General features: G+C 60.4%; 4 protein-coding genes across 4 annotated transcripts; 2 read left to right on the plus strand and 2 right to left on the minus strand.

Moving 5' to 3' along the window:
- The first annotated feature begins 591 nt into the window (after positions 1-591).
- TRAVEDRAFT_138897 (uncharacterized protein) lies at positions 592-4,532 on the plus strand. The gene is made up of 15 exons (XM_008034611.1): positions 592-837; positions 906-913; positions 979-1,115; positions 1,171-1,921; positions 1,991-2,117; positions 2,181-2,232; positions 2,295-2,428; positions 2,484-2,588; positions 2,643-2,714; positions 2,771-2,897; positions 2,955-3,238; positions 3,291-3,497; positions 3,548-3,614; positions 3,669-3,736; positions 3,790-4,532. Exons 1-15 carry the CDS (start codon positions 705-707, stop codon positions 4,227-4,229), a joined length of 2,712 nt encoding a protein of 903 aa, XP_008032802.1. The 5' UTR covers positions 592-704; the 3' UTR covers positions 4,230-4,532.
- Positions 4,533-4,736: 204 nt separating this feature from the next.
- On the plus strand, positions 4,737-8,310 carry TRAVEDRAFT_55246 (WD40 repeat-like protein; the record flags this gene model as incomplete). Its single annotated transcript, XM_008034174.1, has 7 exons — positions 4,737-4,972; positions 5,025-5,365; positions 5,421-6,083; positions 6,135-6,641; positions 6,704-6,967; positions 7,026-7,766; positions 7,824-8,310. 7 exons carry the CDS (start codon positions 4,737-4,739, stop codon positions 8,072-8,074), a joined length of 3,003 nt encoding a protein of 1,000 aa, XP_008032365.1. The 3' UTR covers positions 8,075-8,310.
- A 233-nt stretch (positions 8,311-8,543) lies between these two features.
- Positions 8,544-9,984, minus strand: TRAVEDRAFT_41691 (uncharacterized protein; the record flags this gene model as incomplete). Its single annotated transcript, XM_008033944.1, has 2 exons — positions 8,544-9,345; positions 9,428-9,984. 2 exons carry the CDS (start codon positions 9,982-9,984, stop codon positions 8,544-8,546), a joined length of 1,359 nt encoding a protein of 452 aa, XP_008032135.1.
- TRAVEDRAFT_138905 (uncharacterized protein) lies at positions 9,967-12,796 on the minus strand. Its single transcript, XM_008034612.1, has 4 exons — positions 12,352-12,796; positions 11,905-12,288; positions 10,672-11,846; positions 9,967-10,612 (listed from the first exon to the last, which is right to left on the minus strand). The coding sequence occupies exons 1-4, from the start codon at positions 12,658-12,660 to the stop codon at positions 10,189-10,191; spliced, it is 2,292 nt and encodes a 763-aa protein (XP_008032803.1). The 5' UTR covers positions 12,661-12,796; the 3' UTR covers positions 9,967-10,188.
- Positions 12,797-13,070: the final 274 nt, after the last annotated feature.

A 13,070-nucleotide genomic window follows, 5' to 3' on the forward strand; every position in this document is an offset into this window, starting at 1 on the left:
ACCCGTTTAGCCGTGGACGAGTCCGAAGCTCAGTTACGGGGAGGAACGTGCTGGCTGGCCGAGCTCGGTGGTGCGCAGGTATCTATACGACAGCGTGCAGCAGCATAGGTGGCGAGCGACAATCAGGCCTTCTGACAGAGAAGCAGGAGGGAAGGGGGACTAGTGACTCATGGGGGGCTTCGTGAGGACGCGCGGTTTCTACGACGGAAGCGGGTGCGCTGACCCTGTCCTAGAACGCACGGAGGTGGTGACTGGCCAGAGGGCGCAGGAGGAAGGTTGGAGTTCCGTCGCAAGATGGGGAGCGCAGATCGCGAGCATCGAGCGAGGGGAGGTGTGATAGGGCCCCAGCGGAGTTGTTCCCAGCGCACAAGAGATGCCGTGCGTTCTGGAACACGAGCAGATCGCAAATGGGAGGTCGAACGGGCGATGGGCAGCAGATGTTCATCCCAACACGGTAAAAGGCCAATCTGAGCGGGAGCAGGGGGAACGTGGACGGCCTCTCCCATCCTCGCGCCGCGCTTGTCCTTGTTTGCACGTCTTCTATCCTCCCTCCCTCCCTCCGCGCCTCGTCCCAATCTCTCCGTCCCGTCCCCCACCTCCGCCTCCGCACCGCTCCCCCCTCTCCCCGCATCTGCGCTTGCCGCACCTGCGCCCTGTACATACCGCCCCGCCCCACGCGATCGCCCCCATCTCACCTTATCAGCATGGATCCAGTCGGCGGCAGCTCCAGCGCAAGCATGAACATCAAGAAGCAGGAGGACATGGACGGTATGGGCCCGAAGTCGGACCAGAAGGCCGAGCAGAAGCCAGTCGTCAGGACGCTGAACAGGGTACCCCGTAAGTACATAATGCTCCATTCTATCCCGGAGCCATCCATCGGACCGTATTCACCGTAATCGTTCCAGGTGCATGCGTGAGTATCATAAAGGTCGCTTTCCCGCCGATCGCGCTCCTGCTCACCCCGTCACTACCATTCAGAATGCCTGTCGCAAACAGAAGATGCGATGCGAGGGCGCGGAGAACCCGCCATGTAGACGTTGTCGCCACGCCGGGCTCGAGTGCCTGTTTGAGAAGCCGACGAGGGAGGCCAGTCTGACCGGAGAGGCCGGACTAGAGTGAGTCTTTCACGCGTCGCGAGCCTGAAGGACAGTGTTGAAGCCTGCCTGACAGACGCATACGAAGCCTCGAATCCCATGTCGCAGATATACGCGCGTCACAGACCGCGATTCAGAACACCCTGCTGGAAATAGTCTCACATTTACGCGGCGGGGGGAGCGTAAGCGTTCCAATAACCTCTCGCTCGCCATCGACGTATCCCCCATTCGCCCACCATTCTCCAGGGGGGCAGAGTTTGGGGTCACCGGCAGTTTCTACGCCTTCTACCGGTGCGTATTTTCCTCAAGACACGATGAACACTACCCACACCCGGCATGGTGCAGCCACAAGCACCTTGACATCCAGTCATGCGATGCCAAATCCCGCCGCCCAACGGCAACACAGAGAGCCTCATCCACCCATGTATCCACCACCCGCCCCTTCACAAAGTCTTCGACCAGCGGGACCTGGCGACATGCACACTCAAGGCCCTCCCGGTATGATGTACAGTAACGGCGGAGCCGGCCAACATCCAGCGCACGGACCCAGTCTGCCACCATTTTCCAGCATCGAATCCATGGGTCCTCCGCGCTCTACAACCAACGTGTCCTCCATGCGCTACAACGCCGCGGATAACGGACGTCAGGGGCGCCCGCAGGAAGGAACCTCTGGAACAAAACGAGGCCTGCCACCAGCTTCTGCTGCCAATAGCGCGGATTCTTCTGACGCCGAAGAGGACACTGGGGAGCTTCCTGCATCAGGTCTTGTCGCACCCTGGGAAGTGCTGCGAGGCCTGGCCGATGTCGCCATTGAACGGGCCGCCAAGGTAGGCCGCCGAGCGGGAGCATGCCCTCTCATGACACGCAGCTGACGCTTGGTGGCGTCGCCATTGTAGGAGAACGGTGCAGAAAGTGAAGCGCCGAGCCGGGCCCGCACGTCCTCGCCTGAACCCCGCCAACCGCGCCCTGCAAAGCGCAGAAAGGTGCACCATCTGCCGCCTCGATCTACGACGTTCCCCGACGGTAATGAGCCCGCGCTCGATCCATCTCGCGAAGCGCAGCACACTGAATAGCGTCCGTTTGCAGTGGTGACAAAGAAGATCATCTCCGAAGCGGAGGCCCGCGAGCTGTTCAGGATGTACGTGGTGCCGAGGATGTCCCGCGGCGCGCGAGTGTGGGAGGCTGATAGGGCGCGTCTAGATTCTACCACGGTTGCTCAACGTTCCTGCCCGTGTTCGACGCGGGCGTGGACACGTACGACGCGCTGCACGAGCGCTCGCCGTTCGCGGTGGACTGCATCTGCATGGTTGCTGCCAAAGTGAGGGATGGTGGCGGTGAGTACGCTCGAACAGAGTTCAAGGGGCCCTTCGTTGAGCGGTATTTTTGCAGGCAACCCCAGCGACGTGTTCTTGAAGTGCTTGGAGGAGGTCCAGGCCATCTCGTGTGCGACCCTCTTCTCGCCGGTCACGCGGCAGGAGGCTGTCCAGGCCATGGGTGAGAACGGCGGTAATTATATGCGGGAGCGGAACGCTGATTTACGCTATACAGTTTTGGTTTCCGGGTGGTCCGACAACGGTTGGCTGAGCGGCGGACATGCCGTCCGAATGGCCATGGAGCTTTGTAAGCGGCCGTCAAAAGTCACCAACAAGTCCGCAGTGCTCATGTTTATTTTACAGCGATGCACAAGGCATGGCCCGAGCTCCTGAAGCGCATGAAGGCTGGCAAGGCCACGACGTCTTCTAAAGATAGGCAACTGGTCGTGTCCTCACGGACGTGGTTCTGTCTGTACCTCTTCGAGCATCAGTGCGTCATCATCTCGTCAAGGGAAGTGGTTTATCGCTGACCGCTATCGTTATCCAGAATGTCGTACGGAACAGGACGGCCAGCGATTCTCAAGGACGACGAGAGCATATGGCAATGCCGGCTGCTTCTGCAACACCCGCTCGCAATCGAAGATGACATGCGCCTGGTCTCGACTGTGGAGCTCATGGCGATTCGCGAGCGCGTCCACAATAACTTGGCGCCACTCTTCGACCGCGCTGTGGACGAGATCACGTTCAACGTCCTGCACGAGGCCGATATGGAGTTCCGCAACTGGTATGCCACTTGGGATCAGGCGTTTTCGCAGAAGTACGAGGATGCGGGTACGTTTTGCCCGCTAACACCGCCGGTGCATATATTCATGACTCTGCGTAGCCTTCTACCGGCAGAGTTTGCAGATTCAGCACCTGCACGCCGAGCTGTTCCACAACGCCACCGCTCTAAGAGGTATTGATGGCCCAGAGGAAGTCCAGAAGATGCCTCCCGCACAGCGCGAGCTTGCCATCCGGTCGATCCAGATTGGCCGGCAGATCCTGGACATCACGGTCAACTCGCCATCGTACCGGGAGGGTATGAAATACGGTACGTTCTCTGTACGTATTGTCGTGCGACGGCGACTGACTTTAACGTAGCGGTGCATTATACCCATGCGACTGCCACGTTCTCGGCGTCGTTCTTGCTCCGCTTGTGTCGTCTCATGTGAGCTTAACATTGCTACTTGTGATGGTCGCATATCCCTGACTACGTATTCAGTCCGGACCAGTGTAACCCCCAGGAGATCAGGGCCCTCGTCGAGCAATTGTCTGCACTTCTCTCGGAGGGTACGTCCCGTCAAGTCTGTTCCTGTTCATCCGCTTATAAATCAACACACCAGTTCCTGGAGGGCGTTATGCATTGACGCTGCAGTTGATGCTGAAGCGGTTCAGGAAGCGCAGACAGTCTATCTCCTCCCGCTCACCAACAATGGCGCGGGACCAACGGCATCGATCCGTCAGCGACGCTGGTGGATATTCGTCCGATGCCGTCAGCCAGTCTACGACATCGCAACCTCCCACTTCTCCGACGTTCGAGCCGCCATACCAAGGTCACCCCGACGCCGTGGGTCATGTCCCAATGGGCCCGCCTCACCCATATGCCCAGCAGTACGCGCCAAACATCGAGAACATCTGGCGTGGGTTCGAGACTACCTCGAACGAGCAGCTTCCCGTGTGGCTCTCCGACCAAAGCCTTGGCGGCGCGTCGTTCGGCGCGAACGGTATCGACGCCTTCCTTCTACCTGCCGACTATCTCCCCGCCGCTCCTCAGATCTGGTAAATGTCGCACTCTTCTTTTCCATTATCATCTCTCTGTACGCTCTCTTCAATGCCCCTTCTATGCCTGCTGTTGTCACGAGTAGTGGATATGTGCTTGCGGGACATGCGAACCCTTTTACCTACCACGCGTATGACTATGTGTACTCCACTCATTTCACTCATCCTGCGATACCCCATGCTGCTGCACTGTATCCATTCCTCGACGACCGCCACGACGCTGCATGCCAACCCACTCCTATCTGCTAGGTTTACCCGTTGTTGTAGTCGAGCTTGTGTATATATGCCGCAATCCACTCCATCTCACCGGCCTGAGCCCGAGTGGTCCCTAATAGCCTGGCACACTATTAGTACAAGTACTGGTGGTCACCGCCACCGCGGGGTAACCGGTAGACGAGGAAGCGCCGGCGCGCGCTTCCGGGATGCCGCCCGATTACCATTTCGGGCACGTGGCAAATTTTTGGTAAGAACGGGTTTGCAGCGCGCCCTCACCGAGCCCCGACTCCCGACTATGCCTGTGGCTGTCGACCGCACGCGCACCATGACTGCGCCGGACCCCCACGGCACGCCCGCGAAAGCGGCGCAGGATATACCACTCGGCGGGGCAACACAGACGGGCGTGAACCCGCGCAAGAAGCGGAAGGCGAAGGGAAAAGAGGTCGAGGACGCGGAGGAGGCGTGGTCGTGGAAGTCCCTGACGGACTCGTCGGCGAGCAGGGTGCCCCCGATATTCACGAAGGACGGAAGGTGTGTGGTGCTATAATGTGCGGTGAGTGTAGGCCCGCTCATGTCTGTGCAGCTACTTTTTCTCCGCCGCGGGGCCGTCCGTGAAGATTCACTCCGTCGCGACTGGCGAGGTCGTGTCGACCCTTACGCCCCCACTCACAAGCGTGTCGGGTACGACGGGCTGCTCTGCGCAGTCGGATGTCGTTACGGCGGCGATCCTTAACCCCCACAACCCGTTCCAGCTGATCACCGGCTCGCTCGATGGCTATGTGCGCGTATGGGACTTCCTGGATGCCTCGCTCTTGCAGACGATCAGCATCGCTCAGCCTATCTTCCACTTGACCGCGCATGAACGATTCCGGGAGCACGTGTTCGTCGCCGCCGCGCGACCGACGAAAAAGAAGACGAGCAAAGGTGCGCGCTGCCCACTCCCCTCCGATCAAGTGCATCCGTGCTTAGCGTTTTTCAGCGCATGTCGCGACCGCGGAGGACAACGTCGCTGTTTTGCGAGTAGCATTCAAGCCCACGGCTGCGACGGCTGGAGCCCAAGTACAGACTTCCTCGGAGATCGTGGGTGTGGGCAAGACACGGTCGACTACCGGGCTCGCAATCTCCCCGAGCGGTGCGTGGCTAGTGGCCACTGCCGGCCACAAAGCGTACGTGTGCCAAACGGCCGATCTCAAGGCTGGCTTCACGAAGTTCGTCTCGCCCGAGCGTTTGACCTGCCTTGCTTTCCACCCTTCGGAAGAGTACTTCGCGACTGGTGATGCTACTGGGTGCATCCGGCTATGGTACTGTCTGAACGAGTCTATTGCGATCAAGACGTCCGGTGTGGAGAAGACCGCGCAGACGACTACCCTGCACTGGCACGCGCATGCTGTCTCATCACTCACCTTCACACCGAATGGCGCGTACCTGCTCAGTGGTGGTGAGGAGTCGGTCCTGGTTATTTGGCAACTGCACACTGGGAAAAAGGAGTTTGTGCCTCGCGTGGGTTCCCCCATCGTGCATGTCGCCCTGACAAATACCGGGGGAGAGGAGGAATACCTCCTCGGGCTTGCCGATGCTTCCTTCGTCTTCGTCCGTGCCTCGACGCTCAAAATTGCGCGGTCAATAGCCCGCATCAAACTAGGTCAGTTGCATGCATTCACCTTGCATGAACCTCTGCTGATCATACCCGTAGATCCTGCAATTTCTCATGATCGACCCTCGACATCAACCGCCCCACTTGCCATCCACTCTCTCTCCTCCACCCTCATCCTCCCCTCATCCCACCCCTCCGCGCTACAGACATTCTCCCCCTCCACATCCACACTCTTGTCCGAGCTCGAGGTCTCCCCCTCGAACCGCGTCTCAAGACGCGACGACAAGCCACTACAACCCTCGCGCGTCGAGCATGTTGTGCTTTCTGATTCTGGAGATTGGATGGCCACCATAGACTCTAGAGAAGCGGACGAGATGTTCCGTGCAGAAGAGTACATGAAGATCTGGCAGTGGGATCGCAAATCTGGCTTCTGGATATTGAACACGCGCATAGACAGGCCGCATGGGCTCAAAAAGGCGACTGGCGTTGCCTTTAGACCCGGTGCGCGGACCCAGGAAGATCTTCTGCTTGCGACCACAGGCGAGGATGGGAATATCAAGACCTGGAGAATCCGTTCGGTGAAGACGAAGTCTGAGGGTGTTGAAGGTGGGGCGGCTTCTCCTTGCGACTAGTGCCATGCGCTTACGCTAGTTGTTATGTTGCCACAGAGTTCTGGGTAGCTCGCTCGACACTACGCTTCCGCGACGAAACCCCCTCCGATGTTTCCTGGTCGCCAGATGGCTCATTACTTGCCGTTTCTGTTGGATCGCATGTTGCTGTCTATGACCCCGACACGAACGCCCTGTGCCAGGTCGTTACATGTCCAGAGTGTACGACTGTATCGAGCGCACGATTCGTAGGGTCGAGCGGTCGCTACATGGTCATCAGTGGACCAAGAGATGTGCTCCTTTGGGATCTCGTGTCGCAGAGTTGTATGTCCTCTTACATGTTCCGTATCTGCTCGCACTTACCGTTCGTCCATCTCTTTAGTACGATGGCATTACCGTAGCCGGACAGCGATAGAGCCACCAGTCGCGCATCCGGACGAAGACCAGTTCGTGGTCATGGAACGCATCGCGCCTGCAACAACCGCAGACTCGCCGTCGACGAAGATACTCATCTTTGAGCCTACGTCCTCCAATCCTGTTGCCATCCGGACACTGCCCTTCCATCTGCGCACTACCCTTGCTGTCCCATCGTCTGGGTTCTTCCCCACGGATCCCGCAGGGTTCACGCTGGTCGGCGTCACCGACGCATGGAGTGTTGTTGTCTTCGGCGACGACGTCCAAGTACCCGAGGAAGAGGGCGCGTCCGCCCAGGGCATCACCCGCGACGCGGCCGCCGCGAAACGCACGCTCTTCCACGACATATTTGGCGCGTCCGCGTTCGCAGATCTCGCTACCGGGCCCTCCGCCTCCACTTCCGCGAGTACGAGCACGGCACAGCCGTGGAAGGGGAAGGCGGCTACATCTGCGTTCGACGCGCCCGCACACCTCGTGCCGCCGCTTGAGATGCTCTTCGATACCGTCATGGACGGCTTCCTCGCCGTGCGGCCCGATGACGCGGATGAGCTCGCAGAGCTGGAGCGCGAGCACGATGAGGAGATGGACGTTGATGAGGATGCCATCACGCCTCTTCCGTCCCTCAAGAGCGGATTGTCGCTCGACCGGGTCGTCGACAGGCAGGAGATGAACGGCTTCGTGGAGCTCTTCATCCAGTGTGCGATCAAAGGTGCGTGGTGCTCTATTCTCCCTCTTATAGCGTGCAGAAACTTATGTAACATAGTAGCGCCTTCCGAGTCGCGGCCCCCACCGACGTTCACGCCAACGCCAGTGAACGGCATCCACAAACCGAATGGCGTCCCACCACATGTCAACGGGATCCGCGGCACTCCAACGACTCCGGCGAAACACGCGTCAAAGCCAAACGGGATCACTCCTAACGGGCACGCGTATACGCCAACTCAACCGTCCCCGGCGCAGTCGGACGCGTCGCCCGCCGTAAAAGCGGGCAAGAAGCGGAAAAAGTCCCTCAGCTGAGGATCCAGCGAGGGAGGGTCGTATCATGTCCATAGCATTGAACACAGGGAGCGCTGGGGTCTGGTGGGCTGGAGTGTCTGATTAATTCGCATTGCTACGCTCCCGTAGTAGAGGCCGTCCACGTTCTGTCCACACAATCACGGTATCCGCTCACACTGTCTGTCACCAACACGTAGCATACTTATTTTGCATCGGTAGCTCGCTGTCCATGTTGTGCTGTCTTGCGTGCAATCTCCATCTGTTTATCATCTCAGATTCGTGTGATATTTCGCGCCCAGAGGCTCGCGGAAGCATGTAGGTTTGTACGCAGAATGTGATTAGGAGGGGATGTAGATGTATGGAAGAATGATGATGGTAAGTGTGTAGTGTCGCTGCAAGAAGCCCGTCAGCCGGAAGACCCTGTAGACCCAGAAGAGCTCAAGATTGATTCCGCCAGCAGAGATAGACCAGCCGCCGAGTGTCGCCCAGATCAAAGCCTAGCAGAGCCAGTAGAGTGCTTGAGCGTGAGCAGGAGCGACGCGCCAAGAACCATGTCCGGCGGGAAGAGCAGTTCGTACTCCCGCGGGATGTTCACCCGCAAGTCCAAGGGAGGGTCTTCGTGCCCGCTGCTCTCGCCCTCGGAGTCGTCCTCGTCGCGGTAGACGTACTGACCGTGTTTGCGGCGGAACGCCGAGTTCGCGCACGCCCACTCGAGGTCGGCTCTGCGTGCCACCTGTTGCTGTTGGCCTTGGAGATTTCCGAAGGGTCGCCGTGCGGACCCTGCACCACGTTGCGACGGTGCCGGGAGCGGAAGAGGCGGCGGAGGAGGTGGAGAGACGTTGATGAACCTCCAGAGCGCATCCGGTCCAGTGCCAGCGGAGGAAGACGAGTCCAAGGAGCTGCTGGGCGAGCGGGGGACGCGAGGCATCTGCTTGGTACCCTCGTGAACTGAGGTCGGAGCTGTGGAGGGCGAGCTCTCATCGACGTCCATCAAGTCGTCAGCGTGCGAGGAGACCGTGGGGGCAGTAGCCTGCGAAGACGGCTGCCTCGCAGCATCTTGCACCTGTGCGATCGATATGGGCGTGGCGGTTGGGGTAGTGGTGACGGTAATTTTGGGCTTCTTCCGCGGGGGTCCGGGAGACGTCCTCGCCTTCGCCGCAGACGGCTTGCGAGCCTTCGGTGCCTGCGCGCGTTCCGCGCGCTGTGCGGCCGCCTTCGACGCCGCAGCGGCCTTGCTTCTCCTGCGGTCCTGCCGTCTATTCTGGAACCAGATCAACACGGTCTTGAGGGGCCTGCCGCACGTTGCGCGATAAACATAGTCAACGATCCACCCCACACCTTCCACGCGCCTCAGGGAGGGATAAAAATACTTACATCCCAGTCTCCTTTGCGACGTCCTCCTTCGCCTGCCGGTCGGGGTGCGTGTTTGCGCGGTAGAGTGCTTCGAGCCGCTGCAACTGGGGCTCGGTCATCTTGTGCCGCGCACGCTTCTCTGAGCGCGGCTGGTAGCCCCGCGCAGGGTCCATGGACTCGGCTTTCATCACGGGGACGGAGGTAGCGGCGAGGTAAGCGGCGGGCGAGCCTAGTAGGGGAGAGTCGGGAGCGGAGTCGGGGTCGTAGCTCGCAGAGACGAGACGAGAGCACGAGCGGGTCTTGCGCGGCGACGGAGGCATATTCAGCAGGAAGTTGGAATTAGGATGATTAGACAGTGTTGCATGCGACCGGCGCACGCGAAGGAAAGAGATGATAGGATGTGGCTGACGGTGGTGGTCAGCCAACGAAGGGGCGGACTTCGTGTTGGCCTGCCCGACGCGCGTCGCGGTCTCGTGATCGCGTTCCGTCAGGGCCGGCAAGGCGGGTTCCGTTGGCCCCTCCGAGTGAGCAGCGCATATCGACGGATGGACGAAGGGGGAGGGGGATAGGATGTACATTATCGTGCGTGAGAAGATGCCCGTACATCGCGCGGCTCACACCACAACAAAAAAGAAATGTAGTGTACTTGGCCCACGACAGGGTCCATGAGTAGAGACGTGCTACCTACAGTCCATTACATTCGTCGTCAATAATCACTCAACAGTCCGTCCGCAACTATCCTGGCGGACCAAACGCAAATGTCAATGGAAGAAAAAGAGAGATCAGTTGTGGCTCGTCAACGACCAGCTGTCGATCGCGACCGACGGCGGCGTCACAAAGTCGCTCGCGGACATGCCGCTCCACTGCGGGTTGAAGAGCACCTGCAGGCTGTACTCGCCCGCGGGCAGGCTGATCATCACCACCGTCACCCCCGGGTTCTCCTGGTCGCTCTCGCCCGCCGGCAGCGCCGGGTCGTCCGAGAAGCGCACCGCGGGGCCCGTGGTCATGCTCACCCCGCTCGGCGCGTTGAGGATGCTCAGGTCCAGCTTCTGGTCGCCGATCGTGAGCGTCGCGGTCGTGCCCGAGACGGACACCGTCGCGTTTGTGTGCATGCGCCACATGATGTCGCCCGACGCGTTGATGTCGTCCTGGAGGAGCACCTGCTTGCGCCCGTTGATCATCCGGATGCCGCGCTTGAATGAGGTCCTGAGAGCCGCATCTGTCAGACAACATGCACAAGGAATACCTTGAGAGGATGTACTCACACGTTGTCGTATGCGCTCGACAGGTCCGCAGTGAAGTACGCAGTCGAGTCTTGTGCAACATCAAGGACCGTGCTCGAGCCCTGCGTCGTGCCGGACGTGTCGTGGTTCACCGACGGGTGCGCGCCCACGAGCTGGTTCGCCTTGTTCACGAGGATCGTGTTCTGGCCCTCCGTGCGCTTGCGGTAGTACAGCCAGCGCTGGCTGTCCTGGTCGTCGCTCGAGAAGTAGCCCGTGGAGAGGTAGTTGCCCGAGCCGAGCTCGCCCGCCCAGCGCGTGCCGAGCGCGTCGATCACGAAGTCGCCCGCGTCGAGGTCGTTGTGCGTCTGGTGGCCCTGCAGCGTGCCCGCCTTCATCGCGACGTACAGCGCGTTCTCGTCCGTCCAGCTGCTGCGCATCGCGCCCCACTGGTCCGTGCTGTTGTCGAAGAAGCGGTCGAGCGCGAGCCCGTCCCAGAACGCGCCCGAGACGGAGGGGTCGTACCAGAACATGCTGTTCGGCTCCGGCGCGTCGTGCTGGTCCCGCTGGAAGAGCATGTACTCGGGGTGGTTCAGGACGTCGCCCCAGAAGAGGATCGAATTCGCGGTCGTCGAGAACTTGTTGGGTCCGTGATCGCCGTACGCGAACAACGAGCCGGGGCCGGTGACATACATGTGGTAGTAGCCGGTGAGCTCGAGGTGCTCGTTGGTCGAGAGCAGCCCGTAGTCGGATCCGGTCGCGGAGAGGAGCGATGCCGTCATCTCAGCAAGACCAGTGGTACCGAAGTACCAGTAGTTCGCGGTCTCGGACCAGGTACCGTCGGAAGACACGGCCCAGATGCAGTTCGCGAGCGCATTCGGGATCGTCTTCGCGATGAGCTGCTCGGCGAGGCCCGTAGTGTCGTCCTCAAGGATGGCAAGGGCGCCCATCGTGAGGCCGCTGTTGCACACGCAGTTCCAGTTGCCCTCGATGTTGTTCGCCCACCAGCCGGTGCTCGAGTTCGAGAACGCGTCCAGGCCGACCTCCAGACCGTACGTCTTCATCCCCGACAGGATCGTGCTGCGCTGGTCCGCGGACCACGCGTCGTGCAGCCAGTCGTACGCGATCGCGAACGCGGCGGTGAACTCCGCCGTGTCGAGGAAGTGCGTCGGGTTCCATTTGTCCGTCCCCGCGGGCCCGAACGAGTCGGACACGGCGTTCTTCCCAGCGAGACGGCGCTTGAGCGGGGGCGCGCATACATAAGGGCAACGCACTTACCTCGAGCTCCGAGAAGGTCCTGTCCAGCCACTTCGTGTCGTTCGTCATCCGGTACGCGTACGCAAACGCCTTTACTCGCATCTTGATCTCGCGCGCATTGTCCAGAATGCCGCTGCTGCCGTCCATGTGGTACTGAACGGGCTCTAAGCCGAAGTACTGCGTCGCGTTGCCGAAGATGGTGTCGTTCCAAAATTTGAGGTACGGGTCGCTCTTGATCAGGTCCGGAAGTGCGTTCCACTTGTATGAGGGCGCGATGAGGCGGGGGCGGTCAGGGCGGACGGAGGTCGGCTGGGGGTTGGAGGGCTGGAAGGAGTCCTTGGGCCATGCGAGGGAGGCGTTGGTGGACGCGTGGAAGGTGGGCGTGGTGTAGGCCGCGGTATTAGTCTGAATTTACCGGCGATTTCGGTGAGTTTCAGAGGCAATGCGATCCGCACGAAGCTCACGCACCGTAGAGGGGTATATGGGAAGGAGGTATTGGCTGTTCGTGGCTGTGGGGAAGAGACCGACGGCCTCCTTGATGCTCGCGGCCTGGCTCGCAGCGGCCTCGCCGGTGGGGGACGGACCGCTGTCGGCCGCTGCACCGCTTGCCGAGCTGTTCTGGTTATTCTTGTGCGCCCGACTCCCGAGCACACCGCCGAGCACGGCGGCGAGTATAACGGCGACAGCGACGGCGCCGCCTATCCAGAGCCACTTGCGGCTGCGGGTCTTTGGCCGGGAGGAGGTGAGCCCCGAGTTCTCGTTTGCGTAGTCGGCCATAGGGGTGAAGCTGCTCGGAGGCCGCCGAGTGCTGGGTGTGGGGTAAGCTGAGGTCTAAAGGAGAGACTGGTCGCAGGAGTGGGTCGCTGACGACGCTGGTGGCAGAGATATATGTGGATCTGGCGCGGAAGCTGTATGGAAGAGGGGAGAAAGGGAAAGGTGGGGGAGTGGGAGAGGTATGTTTTTAGCCCGGCCATTTCAAGCCTGCGCGGCTGTGCGCCGAGGCGTCCGGTGACATCGTCGCGATCTGTCTGCCACCACGCCGGCCAACGTTTCAACATTCCAGTCACCGTTGGACGCCGTCTGGAACACGCCCAGCCATTCCTTGGTCATCCGAGTCGTATGGACATGCATTTCCAGTGGTCCGTACGTTCCATGCTATATCCAACCGTATCAAGACAACACGCAAG

This window comes from Trametes versicolor, assembly GCF_000271585.1.
Source record: "Trametes versicolor FP-101664 SS1 unplaced genomic scaffold TRAVEscaffold_1, whole genome shotgun sequence".
Taxonomy (NCBI): Eukaryota; Fungi; Basidiomycota; class Agaricomycetes; order Polyporales; family Polyporaceae; genus Trametes; species Trametes versicolor.